Genomic DNA, 23,641 nt, shown 5'->3' with positions numbered 1-23,641 from the left:
GCACAAAGCTACTGGAATCAGAGCAATCAATGCCATCATATGCACCAGATGAGGGTGCTGATGACACTGGTCAATGAGACACTAAGGTCTGCACTGTAGACATCCTGTACAGTATGATAATCAAAAGGTCAAACTACCTTGAAACAACTTTCTCTTTGCAATGTTATTTTCCCATGATTGCTCCCCCAACTGGCTAAGACGAGAGGTGCTCACCAGTGCTTTGTCATACTACTAAGGAAATTGCGTCGAATGTCATCATAATGAACCATCTAATTATAAAGTGCAGCCTAGTATTCAAAACTAAGAGCAGACACTGTTCCATAAAGGAGTTTCGCAATGATGCCATTTATCATCACAATGTATCATTCATTTACATTACCTTTTAAATTATATGTGGTGCTACATCCCAAGAGAGTTTCAATGAAAACAGCACCATTTCTCAATCATTGGATTCTCTTCATTCCTTTGCAAGCCATGGTTAGTTTGCCCTACAGTAGTCTACCACAGTCGCAGTCTCTAACAACATAAGTTTGGCAAAGCGAGACTAACACACTACAGACAAGAGACACCCAAGCCTATTGTAAAATGTGCTGGCTGAGGAAAGCACGGCAGTTTTCTGAAGAGAAGACAAGGGCAGTGGTAGAACCATCCATCACTATGTACTGGCTGTCTGCTCTGTTCATTACACACACACAGGGAATGCATAGGAATCAGTTGTATCAGACTACAGCGATACATTAGACAATGGGGATCTGACACTGTATAGAAGAGAGGTGGACAGGTTCAGGTTCATGCATTCAATCTGGGAGATAATCCTCGTGATTTATGTTAGTTCCATTGACAGTGATGAACAGCACTGATCACTTAAGTGAATAACTTCAAGGTAAGAATCTCAGAAACTAGGAATACCTTAACTCCTATGTACACAAAATAAATACAAAAAACGTGGCTGATTTAACATACATTTTCAATATTTAAAGTCCCCTAAAAGTTTACCAAATGCCGAAAAATCCCTCCCCAGAACGACACAATCTCATCAAGTAGTTTGCTAACAAGGAACTACAGTAAGTGAAGCATTGCAACCTATGATAATACATGACAATGAGATCTACTTATAACTTGTTAAGCCTCCACAGTGGAAGATTCATAAGCTGCCTAACACACCTGAGCCTAAAGTTAAGATGCACAGACAGAGATATGAAATCCCTATATTTAACCCTGGGTCCTCCCAGCACCACAGATTAACAATGACAATACACAAGGACAGACAACACATACTTGTACATGCAGTAAGTACATCATGGTGGCTTAACCATCACTTCCACAACAAGAGAAACAGCTGTGGTAATGAGCAAAAGACTTACTACAGACCAAACGAATGTGTAAATATGTCTAGCCTGATTATTTCCTAACAGTTCATCACACAGAAGAGCTCACCTGATTGTCGTGAACCCTCCCCATGCTCCATGCTAGGGTGGAAGGTAATGCTGGAGTCCCACAACTCTCTTCCAGTATGCTACTGCAAACCACAGTAGAGTTACAGACCTCAGTTCTTTGGTCTAGTCCCACTTTCATGGAGTTGACTTGAATCGGTGTAACACAGCGCTATATGAATATCTGCCTATCTGTTCTGCAATAGGGAGCTTGGCAGCTTTGGTTCAGGTAGTAGACAGGCAGGTATCAATGTCTGCAGTGCCCTGGGAATCAGTTGCTCCAGCCCAGTGAGTTGTGGACATCCCTACTCTGTCCTGTTACCGTCCTGTCCTGTCCAGTCTTGGCACTCTGTCGGAGGCAGTAGAGTAGCATCAGCACTTGAGCTCCTGACCCCTCATCCGCTCACTGGAGGGAGGGGTAGAGGGTGCAGCTTTAAAGCTGCAATATGTAACTTTTGGGGCGACCCATAGAAATGGGTGTTATGGATATGTCATTCTCACTGAGAGCAAGTCTAAGAAGTAGTAGATCTGTTCAATCTGCACTATTGCTATGCTTCCCATTCTTAAGATTTGTTTTTGAGTCTTTAACTATCAGGTTTGTACACCAGCTTCAAACAGCTGAAAATACAATATTTTTGGAAAATGTATTTCACAGCATTGAGCATCATTAAGTTATTGAAGGTGAGCTACTGCGCCTGTCTGCGCCTTGAAACACAGATTAATGAGTTTACAGTGCATTCCCACACACACACACACACACACACACACACACACACACAGCTATTAGCTTACCATTGTAACCTAGTATGCAGCTTGCAAAAATTCTCAAACATGTCCAGAACAAATTCAAGGAAATGTACAGTATTCTACAGGGACATGACTGCCTGGAACTCCCTTACATCTCATATAGCGCAAGTGAAAAGCAAACCTGGTTCCAAAAAACAAATAAATCAACACCTCACGGCACGGCACAACTCCCCCATGTGACCTACTTGTTGTGTGTATGTACTGACATGTGTACTGAAATGAGTTACAGTTCATATAAGGAAATCAGTCAATTGAAATAAATTCATTAGGACCTAATCTATGGATTTCACATGACTGGGAATACAGATATGCATCTTTTGTACACAGATAGCAGTGTGGATCAGAAAGCCAGTCAGTTTCTGCTGTGACCACCATTTGCCTCCTGCAGTGTGACACATCTCCTTTGCATAGAGTTAGTTGTGGCCTGTGGAACGTTGTCCCAGTCCTATTTGTAACTTTTGTATTGATTTTAGCCCTTTGTTCTCCCAATTTCAATTACGATCTTTTCTCATGGCTGCAACTCCAACGGACTCGGGAGAGGCGAATGTTGAGTCATGCGTCCTCCAAAATATGACCCACCAAACCGCACTTCTTAACACCCACCCGCTTAACCCGGAAGCAAGCCACACACCAATGTATCGGAGGAAACACCATTCAACGGACAACCAACGTCAGCCTGCAGGCGCCCGAGCCACCACAAGGAGGCAACAGAGCGTGATGAGCCAAGTAAAGTGGAGGCTGCTGAGGGGAGAACGGCTCATAATGATGGCCGGAACAGAGCAAATGGAAAACCATGCTTTTGATGAAATTGATACCATTCCACTCCAGTCATTACCACAAGCCCATTCTCCCCAATTAAGGTGCATTATCATGCTGAAACATGAAGAGATGGTGGCGGCTAAATGGCACGACAATGGGTCTCATACCGAGATGACGAGATCCTCTCTGTACATTCAAATAGCCATCGATAAATGCAATTGTGTTCGCTGTCTGTAGCTTATGTCTGCCCATACTATATCCCTACCGCCACAAAGAGGCATTCTGTTCACAAAGTTGACATCAGCAAACCGCTCGCCCACATGAAGCCATATACATGGTCTGTGGTTGTGAGGCCGGTTGGACGTACTGCCAATTTCTATAAAACAACATGGTAGAGAAATGAACATTCTCGCAACAGCTCTCGTGGACATTCCTGCAGTCGGCATGCCAATTGCTTGCCCAAAAACTTGAGACATCTGTGGCATTGTGTTGTGTGACAAAAATGTAAATTTTATTGTCTCCAGCACAAGATGCACCTGTGTAATGATCATTCTGTTTAATCAGCTTCCTGATATGTCACACCTGCCAAGTGGATGGATTATCATGGCAAAGGAGAAATGCTTATAAACAGGGATGTAAACAAATGTGTGCACAAAATTTGAGAGCAATAACCTTTTGGCCATATGGAAAATGTCTAAGGATCTTTCATTTCAGCTGATGAAAAATGGGACCAACACTTCACATGTTGCGTTAATATTTTTGTTCAGTGCCAGTCAAAAAGTTTGGACACGTACTCAGTCAACGGTTTTTCTTAATTTTTAATATTTTCTACATTAAGGAATAATAGTGAAGAAATCCAAACCATGAAATAACACACATGGAATCATGTAGTACCCAACAAAAAGTGTTAAACAAATCTAAATATATTTTAGATTCTACAAAGTAGCAACCCTTTGCCTTGATGACAGCTTTGCACACTCTTGGCACTCTGGAATGCTTTTTCAACATTCTTGAAGGAGATATCGCTTATGCTGAACACTTGTTGGCTGCTTTTCCTTCACTCTGCAGTGCAACTCATCCCAAACCATCTCAATTGGGATGAGGTCGGGTGATTGTGGAGGCCAGGTCATCTGATGCAGCACTCCACCCCTCTTATTCTTGTTCAAATAGCCCTTACATAGCCTGGAGGTGTGTTTTGGGTCATTGTCCTGTTGAAAAACAAGTGATAGTGGGACTAAATGCAAACCAGATGGGATGGTGTATCGCTGCAGAATGCTGTGGTAGCCATGATGGCTATGTGTGCCTTGAGAGTCACCAGCAAAGCACCCCCACACCTCTTCCTCCATGCTTCACGCGGGAACCACACATGCAGAGATCATCCATTCACCTTCTCTGCGTCTCACAAAGACACGGCAGTTGGAACCAAAAATCTCAAATTTGGAGTCATCAGACCAAAGACAGATTTCCACCAGTCTAATGTCCATTGCTTGTGTTTCTTGGCCAAAGCAAGTCTCTTCATCTTATTGGTGTCCTTTAGTAGTGGTTTCCCTGCAGCAAATCGACCATGAAGGCCTGATTCATGCAGTCACCACTGAACAGTTGATGTTGAGATGTGTTACTTGAACTATGTGAAGCATTTATTTGGGCTGCAATGTCTGAGGCTGGTAACTCTGCTGCAGAGGATAAGTTCATTAGAGGTAACTCTGAGTCTTCCTTTCCTGTGACGGTCCTCATGAGAGCCAGTTTATTCATACGCTTGATGTTTTTTGCGACTGCACTTGAATAAATGTTCAAAGTTCTTAAAGTTCTGCAATGACTGACCTTCATGTCTTAAAGTAATGGAATGTTGTTTCACTTTGCTTATTTGAGCGGTTCTTACCATAATATGGTCTTGGTCTTTTACCAAATAGGGCTATCTTCTGCATCTCACCACTACCTTGTCACAACACAACTGACTGGCTCAAAGGAAATTCCACAAATTAACTATTAACAAGGTACACCTGTTAATTGAAATGCATTCCAGGTGACAACCTCATGAAACTGGTTGAAAGAATGCAAAGAGTGTGCAAAGCTGTCATCAAAACAAAGGGTGGCTACTTTGAAGAATCTCAAATATAAATATATTTTGATTTGTTTAACACTTTTTTGGTTCTTACATGATTCCATGTGTTATTTCATAGTTTTGATGTCTTCACTACTATTCCACAATGTAGAAAACAGTAAAAATAAAGAAAAAGCCTGGTACTATGTGTAACTGATAGATGCAAGCACACACAAGCACCACATGTTAATGTTTTTTAATTAATGCATGTAAATTGCAAAGTCTGTCTAATGTATGTTTTGTTATGTGTCGAATCCCAGGAAAAATTGCTGTCGCCATTGTTGTCGGGTAATGGGGTTCCTAATATAATCAGAGTCTTGTGCACTTTTTACATTTAACAGCTCAAGGGGAAATAATTATGGAGTAGCTGAGAGAGATGAGATGAAGGAATATTCCTCTGAGAAGTAAAACGTGCCATCCACCTCAAACCAAACAGGGAAGTCAAACTGCTGAGTTGTTGTCTGGCATCAAAATAACATGGACCTGAATGGCCTCTGACGGTGACATTGAAAGGTCTGCCTTGGTGATAAGCAGCACATCTGATGTCATATTTCACAGCACACTATTAGATTGGGTACTACTTATGTTTCAATATAAAGCTTTATCCCACACTATTCCATGCTATATGTAGAGCCTTGCCACAAGATGTCCCTGTTTCACAAGATCTCTAATTCAAGCATTCAGAATGAGCATTCAGAATGAGCATTCAGAATGAATGCATTCAGAATGAGCATTCAGAATGAGCATTCAGAATGAGCATTCAGAATGAGCATTCAGAATGAGCATTCAGAATGCTTATTGAACAATCTTTACAGACAGCTTGATCAGACAGTCACAGACAATCTTCTTCCATTAACCAACAACTTGTACTAAACCCTCCATGAATAAATAGTGTCTGAAAAAGTCAGGGAGAGTGAGCACTTGTGACGATATGGACTGCAGTCAGCCAGCACCATTACTTGGGCTTCTAGTTCTCAAAGGTGTATTTCTCCTCTTAGCTGATAATTCTCAATTCCATGATATGTACATCATATCTCAATGGAGATGAGTGGCAATAAGATTTGGGGTGAGTGTTCCTCAGACTACATTGTGTTGGTATCAATCAATTCTTTAATACGTACCTTGTACCAATGTTTGTCCTGTGTAACAGATTTGTTTTCTTTAGGTGTTACAATCTGTTGTTTTTGATAAAAAAATACTGCATTCTATGCTCCTTCTGTGTTAAAAAATGGCTCCCTTGGCGGAGGTCGCAAGAAAAAACTAACGTCTTTACACAGGACAACCATACAGTAGGTACAAAGTACGCATAAAAGAACGGACATTTTTACAAGTATCGACTGATACCAACTCAATGTAGTGGGAGGTAGTCTACACTCCGCCAAAACTCATCGGCACTCAACTCCATTGAGTTGAGAATTCTCAGCTATTCTCCTCTAGGCCCATTAATAACCAATTCATGGACTAAACCATGTGTGCTTAAAATGAATGACTTTTCAATTGATTATTTATTTGTCTATTCTTTAGGGTGTGTAACATCTACAAATCCAAGTCCTACTATGTATAGACAATCCATTGTCCACTTGTCTGGCCCTGGCCCTGCAGCATTGTGAGTAAGACAATTAAACAGGTCAACATTCACATCGGCTACGGAGAGCGTGATCACACAGTCGTCCGAAACAGCTAGTGCGCTCATGCATGTTTCAGTGTTATTTGCCTCTAAGCGAGCATAGAAGTAGTTCAGCTCGTCTGGTAGGCTCGTGTCACTGGGCAGCTCTCAGCTGTGCGTCCCTTTGTAATCTGTAATGGTTTGCCAGCCTTGCCACATCCGACGAGCATCGGAGCCGGTGTAGCACGATACAATCTTAGTCCTGTATTGACGCTTTGCCTGTTTGATGGTTCATCAAGTGGGATTTCTTATAAGCTTCCGGGTTAGAGTCCCGCACCTTGAAAGCAGCAGCTCTACCCTTTAGCTCAGTGCGGATGTTGCCTGTAATCCATGTCTTCTGGTTGGGGTATGTACATACGGTCACTGCCATCGATGCACTTATTGATGAAGCCAGTGACTAGATGCCAATGGAAGAATCCCGGAACATATTCCAGTCTGTACTAGCAAAACAGTCCTGTATCTTAGCATCTGCCTCATCTGACCACTTTCTTATTGACCGAGTCACTGGTGCTTCCTGCTTTAATTTTCGCTTGGAAACAGGAATTAGGAAGATAGAATTATGGTCAGATTTGCCAAATGGAGGAAGAGGGAGAGCTTTGTACGCATCTCTGTGTGTGGAGTAAAGGTGGTCTAGAGTCACCCCCCCTCTGTTTGCACATTTAACATGCTGGTAGAGATTTGGTAGAACGGATTTGAGTTTCCCTGCATAAAAGTCCCCAGCCACTAGGAGCACAGCCTCTGGATGAGTGTTTTACTGTTTGCTTATAGCCGTATACAGCTCATTGAGTGCGGTCTTAGTGCCAGCATCGGTCTGCGGTGGTATATAGACAGCTATGAAAAATATAGATGTAAACTCTCTTGGTAAATAGTGTGGTTTACAGCTTATCATAAGATACTCTACCTCAGGCGAGCAAAACCTCGAGAATTCCTTCGATTTTTTGCAGCAGCTGGTGTTTACAAATTTACATAAGACAAAAAGCATAAAACCTGCCAGCTGTATGTTAATCATGTTGTCGTTCAGCCACGACTCGGTGAAACATAAGATATATTACGGTTAATGTCCCGTTGGTTAGATATGTGATCGTAGTTGTCTATTTTACTATCGATTAATTGAATGTTGACTAATAGGACCAATGGAAAAGATAGATTACCCTCTCTGCAACGGATCCTTACAAGGCACCCGGACCTTCGTCCATGATATCTCCGTCTTTTCCTCCTGCGAATGACTGGGATGAGGGCCAGGTCCGGAGGCCGAAGTAAATCCTTCCCATCTGACTTGTTTAACCTCTTGGTGTTAGGGGGCAGTATTTTCATTTTTGGAAAAGAAAATCCCGTTTTAAACGGGATATTTTGTCAGGAAAAGATGCTAGAATATGCATATAATTGACAGCTGTGGATAGAAAACACTAACGATTCCAAAACTGTAAAGATATTGTCTGTGAGTATAACAGAACTGATGTTGCAGGCAAAAGCCTGAGAAAAATCCAATCCGGAAGTGCCCCAGGTTTTGAAAGCGCTGCGTTCCAATGACTCCCTATTCAGCTGTGAATGTACTGTCAACGAGCTTACGCTTTCTACGTATTCCCCAAGGTGTCTACAGCATTGTGACGTAGTTTTACGCATTTCTGTTGAAGAATAGCCATAGGCGGCCACATTGCGTAAGTGGTCACATGGTGGCTCTGAGAGAGATTCTCGCGTAAAATACAGAGGTAGCCATTATTCCAATCGGTCCTAGTGAAAAACGAATTGTCCCAACGGATATATTATCGAAAAGATATTAGAAAAACACCTTGAGGATGGATTCTAAACAACGTTTGCCATGTTTCTGTCGATGTTATGGAGCTAATTTGGAATATTTTTCAGCGTTGTGTTGACCGCAATTTTGGGCGATTTCTCAGCCAAACGTGAAGAACAAATGGAGCTATTTCGCCTACAAAAATAATCTTTTGGGGAAAAAATTTACTTTGGCTGTCTACCTGGGAGTGAAAACATCCGAAGTTCATCAAAGGTAAACTATTTAATTTGATTGCTTTTCTGATTTCCGTGACAAGGTTGCCTGCTGCTAGCAAGGCATAATGCTATGCTAGGCTATGATAAACTTACACAAATGCTTGTCTAGCATTGGCTGTAAAGCATATTTTGAAAATCTGAGATGACAGGGTGATTAACAAAAGGCTAAGCTGTATTCCAATATATTTCACTTGTGATTTTCATGAATAGGAAGATTTTCTAGGAAGATTTATGTCCGTCACGGGATGGGGTGTCACTACAGGTTAAGAAGAATTCCTCCAGTACGGGGTGAGTAATGGCTGCCCTGATATCAAGAAGCTATTTTCAGTCATAAGACACGGTGGCAGAAACATTATGTACGAAATAAGTTACAAATAACACAAAAAAATACACAATAGCACAATTCGCTACGGAATAATAAAACGGCAGCCAGCTCCTTCGGCACCATTATTATGATGAATGAGCTTCTTCGGCTACACATAGCCTCTCTTTTCCAGATGAGCCCGTGCACAATCCGCTATTCTTCTTCTCTTGGAGTCCCAAAAGCCTATTTAGATAACTGTCTGCTGCTACTATGAAAATGAGAAAAATCTGTTGTCGAGGACGTTTGCTAGGAAGCCATCAATGTGCATGATATCTAACAAAGTGCAGTGAGGGTAGAAAAAAGAAACGTGGATAATAAAAACAACTTTTTCAAATCCTCCTAGAGGTTCATCCAGATCAGATTTTCTATTTCTTTACACCATTAGAAAGAGCAGATTCATCAAGGACATCAACCACCCGAGCCACTGCCTGTTCACCCCCGCTGTCATCCAGAAGGCGAGGTCAGTACAGGTGCATCAAAGCTGGGACCGAGAGACTGAAAAACAGCTTCTATCTCAAGGCCATCAGACTGTTAAACAGCCACCACTAACATTGAGTGGCTGCTGCAAACACACTGACTCAACTCCAGCCACTTTAATAATGGGAATTGATGGGAAATGATGTAAATATATCACTAGCCACTTTAAACAATGCTACCTTATATAATGTTACTTACCCTACATTATTCATCTCATATGCATACGTATATACTGTACTCTATATCATCGACTGCATCCTTATGTAATACATGTATCACTAGCCACTTTAACTATGCCACTTTGTTTACATACTCATCTCATATGTATATACTGTACTCGATATCATCTACTGTATCTTGCCTATGCTGCTCTGTACCATCACTCATTCATATATCCTTATGTACATATTCTTTATCCCCTTACACTGTGTATAAGACAGTAGTTTTTTGGAATTGTTAGTTAGATTACTTGTTCGTTATTACTGCATTGTCGGAACTAGAAGCACAAGCATTTCGCTACACTCGCATTAACATCTGCTAACCATGTGTATGTGACAAATAAAATTTGATTTGATTTCTAAGTTTTCTACAAGCAGCTACACATACTTGTATTTTTTTAATCAGGGCATGGGCTCTGTTTGAAAAAATATCACTTTTTGCACGCATAACATGGGTTCCACATAGGGTGGGACGGTATCCAGAATTTTCTTATCCTAGATTTACAGTATTACCAGCTTAGTACACAAGGGTACACAAGGGGGTGCCAAAAAAACAACATTGGGAATCTATTACCATAATGCTAACAAAATTAGCACAAGTAATAGAGAATTTCCATGGAGGATGCTAGCTAAATAAATATGCTAATGATAGCAAATGAAAATAAATGAATTGCAGGACAAGACAGGCAATCCAGTTTGTAAAGTTTTACATATACAGTGCCTTCGGAAAGTATTCAGACCCCTTGACATTTTCCACATTTTGTTAGGTTACAGCCTTATTCAAAAATGTATGACAATGATGAGGGGGGAGGGGAACCATCTACACACAATACCCCATAAATATTTACAAAGCAGATAAAGGAAATGTTTTGCTAATTTATTAAACATAAAAAAGTATTCAGACCCTTTACTAAGTACTTTGTTGAAGCACCTTTGGCAGCGATTACAGCCTAGAGTCTCCTTGGGTATGACACTACATGCTTGGCAAACCTGTATTTAGGGAATTTCTCCCATTCTTCTCTGCAGATCCTATCAAGCTCTGTCAGGTTAGATGGGGAGCATTGCTGCATAGATATTTTCAGGTCTCTCCAGAGATGTTCGATCAGGTTCATCCCCACATCATGATGCTGCCACCACCATGCTTCAACGTAGGGATTGTGCCAGGTTTCCTCCAGATGTGATGCTTGACATTCAGGCTAAAGAGTTCAATCTTGGTTTCATCAGACCAGAGATGACCATCAGACCATATTGTTTCTCATGGTCAGAGTCCTTTAGGTGCCTTTTGGCAAACTCCAAGTGGGCTATCATGTGTCTTTTACTGAGGAGTGGCTTCCGTCTGGCCACTCTAGCATAAAGGCCTGATTGGTGGAGTGCTGCAGAGATGTTTGTCCTTCTTGAAGGTTCTCCCATCGCCACAGCGGAACTCTGGAGCTCTGTCAGTGACCATCGGTTTCTTGGTCACCTCCCTGACCAAGGCCCTCCCCCAATTGCTCAGGTTGGCCGGGGAGCCAGCTCTAGGAAGAGTCTTGGTGGTTCCAAACTTCTTCCATTTAAGAATGATGGAGGCCACTGTGTTCTTGGGGACCTTCAATGCTGCAGACATTTTTTGTTACCCTTCCCCAGATCTGTGCCTCGACACAACCCTGTCTCCGAGCTCTACAGACAATTCCTTCGACCTCATGGCTTGGTTTTTGCTCTGACATGCACATGTCAACTGTGGGACCTTATATAGACATGTGTGTGCCTTTCCAAATCATGTCCAATCAATTGTAAACCTATTTTCACTTTATCATTATTGGGTATTGTCTGTAGAATGCTGAGGATTTATTTTTTATTCATTATTAGAATAAGGTTGCAACGCAACAAAATGTGGAAAACGTCAATGGGTCTGAATACTTTCTGAAGGCAATGTATAGTCAAGAGCTACCGAATGTCATTTTTACTGAGTTTGGACATTTACAAGCGAAAGTGAATGAGATACATTGGGCAAATGAACAAGTGTTGACGCATGCTTGTCTGAAGGAAGAACAGTACTGGCTCTGGAGCAGCATGTGTACACACCGTGTCTGTGTGAAGTCTGGTGTCACTAAGGCATTGGGCCTCCCTGCTTTGCTCGGGAGAAGATGAGGGGGGAGCAGACAGGCAGAGAACAGAGAGGAGAAAAAACAAGGATCAAGCTGCAGTGGCAGCAGTACAGATAACTCATCCAAAATGCTACTCAAACACGGTAGAAAGCTCTTCACAATATAATGCACCGTTACCTTATTAATTCAGCCACATGCTAGTTATCGAAGTAAGTTAAACTTAGGGGTCACATTAACACAGCATTCTATGTTTTTCACGCATAAAAAAAATATAAAAACACATGTAAGAAATATCTTGCTGCGTTTTATAAATAAAGATCTAAAATGCTTCTCATTGTAATTTCGGCTCGGCATCAGACACATTATGCTTCAGTTGCACTTCTCTACTCGGATGAGAATTCACAAAATGGCACTGTATCAGCAGACCGGTTCATTCTCGACAATGCAACAATAAGAAAATATAAGAATATTAACACTTTGCCTGTTACTAGGCATAAATAATGCACATGCTGCTGTGAACTGTCCCATGCCGTTCAGGCATTTAACCATCTTCAATTAATTCACAGTAGCCTACAATGACGCAAGTCATTTCTGTTTCATTCACGCATATTAAAAAAGAACACACAAGCAACACTGACATTCCCTGCTCTGACATAGTTGACGATGGTATCTTGTAACACCATGCAAAAGACTATAATATCATAAAAACTATGTTCAAATACTGTAAACAAGATGCTGTATATCCAACCTGGGGTCACTCAGAAAAAAATACTGTTTGTCATCAACCCAGAAGGAGAAGGTAAAACAAAATTAGAGCACCATTGTCATGAAACGCTATGCGAATTACAGTAGCATTGAACATTAAATGCCATCACATGCATATGCATACAGCCTGGCACGGCAGAGGACTTTGTGTTAGGGCTCTGTTTGGTGCTCTTATTGTGATAGGCAGTGACGAAGTTGAATGCCCTGATGGTAGACTTATTGAGAAAGACAGTAGGCCAGGCCTACACATTCTTAACAAGCTTGCGGATGGGTTGGGCATTGGCCTGTGGTACTCTGTGAACAGGATTTCAACAGTCTCATGAGTCACTGTGTTGAAGTCACTCTCCACAGAATAAGGAGAAATGATCTACAGATAGGTCGTGCAGACTGCGGAAACAACAGATCTTGCTTAAATTAATAGGAGAATCACATTGTAAACAAACTGAGGTTAGCCTGAATGTAACCACATGGGCCCCTGGGTCTTCTCTCTATCTCTAGGAACACAGACACAGAAAAACAGATCTGCACAACAGATTGTAATCTCATCCTAGTCCCAAGGGAGGGAAGTCTGACCTTTTATTGCTTCTGCCAATGGGGGAGGTAGTTTTCAGGAAACAATGAAGCAAAGTTCATTCAAAATGATAAGCATGTAGCCCACCATGATACTGTTGCTCAAATTTGGTCATCCTATATGTCAAAACAGCAAATAAGCCTAACTCTACCTCATTCATAAACAATTGTAAATGACAGTGCTAACTATTGTTTCTCACACTGCCTCAGACTCTGGCTCACTGAATGAAATTAACAGAGAATCCACTATTTATAAAAAAGATCTGTCGCCAGTGTTTTGCAGAGGGGGCACACTGACTGGACCAGGCAAAGAGTACCCCCCCTATTCTCCCTAGTAAGTGGTTCCGCCCAAGGTGCATGGAGCAAAGAGATGCCTAGGGAGGACGTTAGATACTGTAGTCCAGTGGTTCTCAAACTGGGGGTCTCAAACATTTTGTGGGGGTCGAGAGTATGAAACTGAATGGTAAAAATATATTTTTCGTACATATTTTAATAAGCTACATATACCATTTATATTTGCTATGTATACCTTTGCCTATTTGATCGGGTAACTAACATAGGCCTACGGTATTGTACCATGAGATTCGAACCACTCCTTTTAGGGGACCAAAAAGTTTGATTACCACTGCTTTGGTATGGGCCGTATCTTCAGTGGAGGAGGAGAGAGTGTAGAGCAGTGGTCACCAACCTTTGAGTCAAGATCACAGAGTCAAAATTCAAGCCAAAAAATAAATAAAAATGTAAGCCTATGCAACATTAAAAACAGTACTGTAGCAATAAGGTTTGTGCAGTAGGCTATAGGACCAATACATTATCACCGCATATGGACTTTGCTTGAATTGCCCTACCAATGCATTGTTGTTCTGACATTTGAGATAGGCTATATGACCACACAATATATTTGTTTTTGTATTACTTGTGAGGCACACCTGTGTGAGCATACATTGAAAATATTCGCTTTTTATTTGACTGGGCTCATGATGGTCTCAGTGGAGGGAGAGAGCAGCAGGCTGAGGGTCCACCTCTCAGCATCCCTCCACTCTCCCTTTCCTCCACTGACACTGACCAAAAAGGGACACCGTCTTCCAGTTGATGGTTAAACTCGAGTCTCACCACATTAGTTCTGCCTCATGCACAAATTCATGTTGTTACTCCTATGAACAGAGAAAGTTACATTTTCCTTGATATTAAAAAAGACCCAAGTCGTTAATAATTACAACAACGCAAGCCTATAGATACACGTTCCTGGTCATTCATTACAGCTGCAGTGCTTGTTGTAGCGTGAGTGGAAGAAGGAAAAACACACATTTTATGACTTATATAGCCTAGGTGTTGAATAAAGAAAAGTCTTGACAGTGCTGAGTAAGAACTTAAATATGAACTCACTCATAAAAACAGCAGCTCTTTGCTGTATTTGTTGACAGACTCTTAAGTTTTGAAATCTCACAATATTAACTTTGCTGTAGCTTTTATTTGTTTACGCCTGCTATGTTACTACAGACAAATCAGAGCAGTCCGATTGGCCAGTGGTAGACCTATAGTGCACTTGATTCAGGCTGCCGGGAAGGCGGATTTGTACTTTCAGACACATGAAATTGTTTTAAAGTCAGAACACTTAGACCTACTCAGCACACAGGGCAGCTTGTATCGGGATCACCTACCGCAAACAGCAGGAGACAAAACATTTAAAACAGCAACGTAAAGGCTTTATTGTTGGAGGGTTTTTTACCCCAAAAATTGGTGATTGACTATGCCTTGAAGATCAACCGATCGGTTGGTGACCACTGGTGTAGAGTGACACAGTCTTTGATTTGATTTTAACTGCGGGGTAACGGGAAGGACTAGCAGGAGGTATGTTTGGAAATTAATTTGATCAAGCTATGTAGCCTATTAATTCCTTCTTGATGAATAAATAAAACAAAAAATGTTTTGTTGTTTCTCTGTAATACTAGCCACCAATGTTCCCTGACATTTCACGTCTGTTGAGTGCAAACTCATATGTCGGGGAAATTCTTTGCAACTTCCACACTGAGGCTGTACCTGCTTTATGTTACAGTTTTATCAGTGACCAATTAGGCTCCTGTGGCTATTTGATCATAACGTAGGCCTATAAGAGTGGCCTACCATCAAAAACAATGGATAAAATGCATCCCATAACATCTTAACATGGAAATGGAAATAGCGGATCTGTCATTCAGTAGCAGTCAATGTGTGGTGTTCAATGTAGGCCTATAAAAAACACACGCAGGGCATGACATTAACCTGTTTATCCACGTGTCCTTCAGACACAGAAGTGACTGAAAATGGTGTTGTGTTGTTTAATGCAAGAAACCACTTTACAAAATAAAATGCATTATTATTTCCATACCATTATTACAGAGAATCAGACAAATTAGGCTGCACTCCACCTATTGGCTACTTAGCTTATTCAAGCCTGTCTCAAAATACAACACTGCCCCTTTAAGACACAAAAAGTTATTTACCTGACTAGCATTTCAAAGATTTCTAGAAATGTACACATTTTGTGCTCTTCCGGGAAGCAATCACTACCCTAATGCTGACAAATGATATACAACTGGGCTAATAACTCACTAACTAGCAAAGGATATGAACAAAATGTGCAGACGTGGCTTTGATCTCAAAACAAGCACATCTACTCACGACCACAGCTGTAAAGACAGACCCATATATGGCAATGGTCTATTTGCATTTAGGCCTACTGCAGCTCTGATTGGTTATACTGCACCGGTCTGTGTAGAGTACTGGCTGAGTCATGTGTGTCAATCCAATAGAATCCTAATCTGATGCGTTCTGCCTACAACAAAATCTCTTGCATAGTTCATTTTGTTACGATATGTTGCATTGAAAGTGGCTAATATTGCATTGATTCGATCAGAATTTCCACAGTAAAAAGGGAAACGTTGATAGGGGATACTCTAGAAAGTTGAGTGAAATTCAATCTCTCAGTGGGTGAGCTGCCAGGCAGTCTCGGGGCAAGCTAGCCTAACTATCTTTACATATAATTAGGCATAATGATTACGGCTCTAGATTGTAGGAAAAAGCTGTTTCAGGCATTTAAAATAATGGGTGCATGACGCCCCCGAATAGAAATACAGGTTTTATGAGTTTATTGATGTTAAGTTATGACAAAACAAACAAGCCTTTATGGGCTGTATATTTAGTGCATTGCAGGGAGAGAGACCCACGATGCTGTGATACCTGACACGGTCTAAGCAGTCCATTTTGGAAAACTATGTTTATACTGGACGTATTGTGTGGAGACAGCAGTGGGCGAGTACAGGTACTGTAGGCATAAGAACAGAGCGGAGAGCACATGACGTAACACAGATATAATAGCTGGAAATGAGTGAAGTCGTCCTACTGCTGATTACAGCCCAATAATGACAACAGACCAAAGCCTGCCCTTACGTGTTCTGTGTGACTCATACTAGTGTTGCACGTTATATCGAAACTTCAGTACTTCTGATAAAAATAACCAAATAAATAGGTACTAGAATTTCTTAGTTTCGGTACGTCTGCCAAATGTCTCAAGTGATGAAGTCTGTCTATCAGCGCAACCCCTTAATAGCGCAAAGAGAAAAGTGCCTGCTCCACTTCCTCATTCATTGCTAGAGCTGTCTGGGCTGCATCGTTAGCTCCCCACCACCCACATGCTGCACAGAAATTTGCACACTTAAACAATACAACATTGCGTGTAGAAATGTTTAAACATTACTGTTCGCAAAACAATGTCCACACAGGCTAAAACCAGTGGTGTAAATTTCACTGAACAAAAATATAAAACGCAACACGTAAAGTGCTGGTCCCTCAAATGTTGTGCAAAAATGTTTTTACATCCCTGTTAGTGAGCATTTTAGCCTTTGTAGAGATAATCCATGCACTTGACAGGTGTGGCATATTAAGAAGCTGATAAAACAGCATGATCATTACACAAGTGTACCTTGTGCTGGGGACAATAAAAGGCCACTCACACAACACAATGCCACCAATGTCTCAAGTTTAGGGAGAGTGCAATTGGCTCTCAACTGGGTGGACCTATGCCTTCCCAGGCTGCGACCCTGCCCAGTCATGTGAAATCCATAGATTAGGGAATAATGACTTTATTTAAATTGACTGATTTCCTTCTAAAAAAACACAGCAAAATCTTTGACATTTTTGCAAAGTACTTTAAAGTACTACTTAAGTTGTTTTTAGGGATATCTGTACTTGAATATTTATATTTTACAACTTTCAGTAACTCCACTACATTCCTAAATTAATATGTACTTTTTACTCCCATACATTTTCCCTGACACCAAAAATAACTTGTTTCACTTAGAATGCTCAGGCAGGACAGCAATATGGTCCAATTCACACACCTATCAATATAATGTGTTTTCATCCCTACTGCCTCTGATCTGGCGGACTAAACACAAATACATTTGTAAATGATGTCTGTGTGTTTGAGTGTGTAATTATGCCCTCTGGTTTAATTAATATAAGGAATTAGATGTATAGCATTTACTTTTTACTCAAGTATAACAATTGAGTACTTTTCCACCACTGTACTTAAGTACATTTAAAACCAGATACTTTCAGAAGTAGTATTTTACTGGGTGACATTAACTTTTACATGAGACCATTTCTATCAAGGCATCTTTACTTTTACTCAAGTATGACAATTGAGTGACTTTATAGGCTGAATTATAGGCTAACTTTCATTGCTAGCTTACAGCTGAAGAAACATCAATTCACTACCCTAGTACTTCGTTTGCAAACCATAACGCAAAATATGCTGACTTCAAAGCTGATTGTCAAAAAACGTTATTAATTAACTTAGTTAACACCAAAACCTCATTCGCTTCCTCGTCTCCCTCCCCACCCGTCTGGTTTCCACTAGATTCCATATGCCACATTCTGCCTTGCTAATGAAGTAAATACTTTCTTAAAAAGAGACAACGCACACATTTACAAGAGAAGAGACTGCTTCTTATATGCAAATGTTGTTGATCAGTACAATAAAATAATATATGTTCTCCTAGCAGTTGCAAATAAAATACATCCAAAATGGAAAGGATTATTTGTAATCTGTCATCTGTAGCTGCATGAAATCAGCTAAAACAAGCTCAATAACTCAATGCATGTACACACTCCTATTTACATCATGTGCCCCGCCGCGTACCTTCAGAATTATTTGTAAATCGTCATTGACTTGAAAAACACAATTTCCATCATAATTTGTTGCAATAAAGTTATAATCCACCCGTTGAACGGATAAAAATGTAAGATCTTTAGAAAATGTCTCCTATATCTGCCGTTTCCATTACGCGTCGCAATTATTATTTTTTGCGACAATGCTATTGTCTAATAAACTGGGTAAATGGAAACCTGCCTACTGATGTCTACACAATTTGGAGACAATCATAGAAAGTACTCATCAGTAAATATTTTATTATAAAGCAACTAGAATTACTAAGGTTTTATAAGAACGGTGTTGTGTGCAAACACTCAAATAGAATCCTACAGTACGAGCTGGCAGTCAGCCTGTGACATTCCAATAAATTAAGGGACATTTAGAAATTAATTGGGGTGGTCCAAAAAAGGGGAAGTTTGTCAAACTTATTTTTTTAAATTGCTTTGAGGAGGGTTGTGTGTTTTTATTTTATTGGGCACAGGAGAGGGCAGTGAGTTTCTTTTACATTGACCCTTTTGCAGGTTTTACTATATAATTTCTTCCATTCTAGCTACATTTCTTCATCTGCTTTCATGCGCCGCCCCTATATCAAGGTGTTTTGGTACATCCCTTATGCACTACGCTTTTCTGCACGCTAACTATGCTACAGGTCAACATAGTCTACCAGTCTAACTGTCTATCCTGCCCTCTATCCACCATTCACAGTGACAATAGTGGTAGGTGAATAATTTGTCCAGATCTGCAATATGCTATCCAATTTTCGAAATAAGCAGAGGGGCCAGGTGTATGAAAGAACAGTGAGACACGCACCTTAAAAAGCTCCCCTATTGAGCTTGCTTAAGGACAATACAATCATCCTACAACACCACATTCCAATGAATAATTGCATTATTATTTTCAAGTGAGTACACAATTCTACAGTGAAAATGTATACTGAATAACAGCGCATAAGCCCTGTGATTTTAATATTTAATTCCATTTGTATCAGTTGTGGGTCTACTCTCTGCAGTTTATAAGGTCCAGAAAAGCACAGTAGCAGGCTAGTCTGACTGTATTTTAAGTTCTAATACTGAGATGTACTGTCTGTTGCGGATCATCATTCTCCCAAGTCGTCCTATAATACAGGGCCTTCAGAAACAATTCACACCTTTTTCTTTTTCAAAATGTTACGTCACAGCCAGTAGCGGTGGGTGGGTAAAATCACTGGGGAAGCCAGAAAAAAGCCATATTACAACCTAAGTGTTGTGATAATTGCATTGTTTGCTCTATAACCTGTTAGTTCATATGCCTCGGCACTGTGATATATAGGCCTAAAGGCTGAGACAAGAGTGGAAGAATAAATTCAACCACACCTTTGTTTTATCACAAAACCAGATGGCAAACTCTGTCTGGTTTAGTCCACAAAGCATATTGCATGAAAACAGAGAGTTACATGACCTACAGCATGGTCAAGCAACCTAATGTTTCCGACATTTTCAGACTACTAAACTATTGATTTAGAACCACAGAGAGTTACCGAAAGTCGCAAAGAAAACAGGGGCCACTATTCCAGCACCAATTCAACTTCAACATCAAATCACCTTTGCTTAGTCTAATACAGTGATAACTAAAAGATACCAAAAACGATTTAGTCCAATCAACGTAAGCTAAGCATTAGTTCTACTGTGTGTGTGTGTGCGTGCAAGTAGATAAATGTTGACTGACCCTACTTGTAGAAAAACGCCAATGCCATCCTCCTCTCATGTTGACGAAACACTGTCATACAGTACACGCTTAAATTTCTTTGTATTTTTCGTAGCTGTTTATTTACCAGCGCAGATGGAGGCTGGCACTAAGACAGCATTGAATGAGCTGTATTCCGCCATAAGCAAACAAGAAAACACTTACCCAGATGCGGCGCTCCTAGTAGCCAGGGACTTTAATGCAGGGAAACTTAAATAAGTTTTGCCTAATTTCTATCAGCATGTTAATTGTGCAACCAGAGGGGGAAAAACTCTGGACCACCTTTACTCCAAACACAGAGACGAATACAAAGCTCTCCCTCGCCCTACATTTGGCAAATCTTACCATAATTATATCCTCCTGATTCCTGCTTACAAGCAGAAATGAAAGCAGGAAGCACAAGTGACTAGATCAAGAAAAGAAAAAAAAGGTGGTCAGATGAAGCAGATGCTAAGCTACAGGACTGTTTTGCTAGCACAGACTGGAATATGTTCCAGGATTCCTCCGATGGCATTGATGAGAACACCACAGCAGTCATTGGCTTCATCAATAAGTGCATTGATGACGACGTCCGCACAGTGACCGTACGTACATACCCCAACCAGAAGCCATGGATTACAGGCAAAATCCGCACTGAGCTAAGGCTGGAGATGCCGCTTTCAAGGAGCGTGACTAACCCGGAAGCATATAAGAAATCCTGCTATGTCCTCCGACGAACCATCAAACAGAGTGTCAATACAGGACTAAGATCGAATCGTACTACACCGGCTCCGGCACTCGTTGGATGTGGCAGGGCTTGCAAACCATTATAGACTACAAAGGGAAGCACAGCAGAGAGCTGCCCAGTGACACGAGCCTACCAGAAGAGCTGAACTACTTCTATGCTAGCTTCGAGGCAAATAACACTGAAACATGCATGAGAGCGCAAGCTGTTCCGGAAGACCTTTTAAACAGGTCGACATTCACAAGGCCTCAGGGCCAGGAGGATTACCAGGACGTGTACTGCCAGCATGCGCTCACCAACTGGCAAGTGTCTTCACTGACATTTTCAACCATTCCCTGTCCAAGTCTGTAATAACATGTTTTAAGCACACCACCATAGTGCCTGTGCCCAAGAACACTAAGGTAACCTGCCTAAATGACTACCAACCCATAGCGCTCACATCTGCAGCCATGAAGTGCTTTGAAAGGCTGGTCATGGCTCACATCAACACAATTATCCCAGAAAACCTAGACCCACTACAATTTGCATACCACCCTAACAGATCCACAAATGGTGCAATCTCTATTGCACTCCACACTGCCCTTTTCCAACTGGACAAAAGGAACACCTATGTGAGAATGCTATTCATTGACTACAGCTCAGCATTCAACACCATAGTGCCCTCAAAGCGCATAACTAAGCTAAGGACCTGGGAATAAACACCTCCCTCTACAACTCGACCTGATGGGCCGCCCCCAGGTGGTAAGGGTAGGTAACAATACATCCGCCATGCTGATCCTCAACATGCCCCTCAAGGGTGCGTGCTCTGTCCCCTCCTGTACTCCCTGTTCACTCATGACTGCACGGCCAGGCACGACTCCAACACCATCATTAAGTTTGCAGATGACTCAAGTGGTAGGCATGATCACCGACAATGACGAGACCTCCCAATAGGAGTTCAGAGACCTGGCCAAGTGGTGCCAGGACAACAACCTCTCAATCAACGTGATCAAGACAAAGGAGATGTTTGTGGACTACAGGAAAAGGAGGACCAAGCACCCCTCCATTCTCATCGACGGGGCTGTAGTGGAGTAGGTTGAGAGCTTCAAGTTCCTTGGTGTTCACATCACCAACAAACAAACAAACAAACAAACATGGTCCAAGCACAACAAGACAGTCGTGAAGGGGGCACGACAAAACCTATTCCCCCTCAGGAGACTGAAAAGATTTGGCATGGGTCCTCAGATCCTCAAAAGGTTCTACAGCTGCACCCTCGAGAGCAACCTGACCGGTTGCATCACTGCCTGTTATGGCAACTGCTCGGACCGCAAGGCACAACAGAGTGTAGTGTGCAAGGCCCAGTACATCACGGGGCCAAGCTTCCTGCCATTCAGGTCCTCCATACCAGGCGGAGTCAGAGGAAGGCCCTAAAAATTGTCAAAGACTCCAGCCTCCCTAGTCATAGACTGTTCGCACTGCTACTGCACGGCAAGCAGTACCGGAGCGCCATGTCTAGATCCAAGAGGCTTCTAAACAGCTTCTACCCCCAAGCCATAAGGCTCTTGAACATAAAATCAAATGGCTACCCAGACTATTTGTAATGCCCCCCCCCCTCTTATTTCACACTGCTGCTACTACTCTGTTATTATCTATGTATAGTCACTAATAACTACCTCAACTAACTGGTGCCCCCGCACATCGACTCTGTACCGGTACCCCCGTATATAGTCTCGCTATTGTTATTTTACTGCTGCTCTTTAATTACTTGTTATTTTTATTTCTTATTCTTAGCCGTATTTTTTTAACTGTATTGTTGGTTAGGGACTCGTAAGTAATCATTTCACTGTAAGGTCTACATGTTGTATTCTGCGCATGTGACTAATAACATCTGATTTGATTATATTTGTTATCCTGGGCTACCTTGCTAAAATGCTTGCTCGTTAGACTAACTTCCATTCATGGGCAGCGTTAGCTAGTTAACATTAGCCTTCTACATCTAGCTACATATTGAACTTCCATCCTCTCGGGCCAGGGGCACAACAATGTATGTATGAATGAATGGAATAGAATCGCCGTTATAATCACTGGCCAATACGGAGAATTAAGTAAAACCAAGTCCAAATCCATATCTCCATCCATGACTAATTTAGTAAAGGGACCACTTTAGCTAGTCAGCTAGACACAGGAGGACACTAACACAATGAGATGCAACAATTCAAGTGTTCTCTGTCAATGACGTATGTTCTCAGTGTGATTTGACAGGAGTGATACCAAAATCCAAGCTGGCTTCCCCTGACATTTTTTTGGGGTGCACCAGGACCATTAACTGTTGATCTCATATTGGTTAATTTGTTATACTTTCTATCAAAGGAGGCCAAATGCTTGCTGGCTTCCCTTGCATTCCATTCAATGCTACGGGCGGAAACAAAGTCATACTTGTTTGGACCAGACAACATCAGATAGACGGCCTACACGTAGAGAGACAGAGGGGTGCTGTCACGCTCGCTCGGATGCTTTCTCCGGTGAGATACAGTCAGCCACTTGCGAATTAAAGGAAAACTATGAAACACAGAGAGACGAAAGATAAAATCATTTTTTTGTTGAAGCCTGGCATCCCTTGGCATCCATGAATAAACCCCACTAGTTACAGACTTAATCAATTTAAAATTAAATTGAGTTTGTCACTGGCCAACAGACAATATCCCATAATGTGGAATAATGTTTTTTTATAAAAAAATGAAAAGCTAAAATGTCTTGAGCCAATAAGT

The 23,641-nt window shown here is 41.4% G+C and overlaps 1 protein-coding gene across 4 annotated transcripts in view; it reads right to left on the bottom strand.

Moving 5' to 3' along the window:
• LOC109872233 (solute carrier family 12 member 7) overlaps positions 1 to 23,641 on the bottom strand; it is an 85,147-nt gene that overhangs the window by 51,187 nt on the left and 10,319 nt on the right. The window contains exon 1 of one of the 4 annotated variants that reach the window (XM_031806815.1): positions 1,438 to 1,868. The exons of the other annotated variants lie outside the window; for them this stretch is intronic. Within the exon in view, the coding sequence (XP_031662675.1) occupies positions 1,438 to 1,468 (31 nt within the window). The 5' untranslated portion in view covers positions 1,469 to 1,868. Of the gene's footprint in view, positions 1 to 1,437; positions 1,869 to 23,641 lie in introns of those variants that run through there. 4 annotated transcript variants of the gene reach the window in all.

The sequence above is a fragment of the Oncorhynchus kisutch genome, linkage group LG27 (assembly GCF_002021735.2).
Source record: "Oncorhynchus kisutch isolate 150728-3 linkage group LG27, Okis_V2, whole genome shotgun sequence".
NCBI classification, from domain to species: Eukaryota; Metazoa; Chordata; class Actinopteri; order Salmoniformes; family Salmonidae; genus Oncorhynchus; species Oncorhynchus kisutch.
The sequence above is the reverse complement of the archived record's forward strand: the minus strand, read 5'-3'. Positions and strand labels throughout refer to the sequence as shown.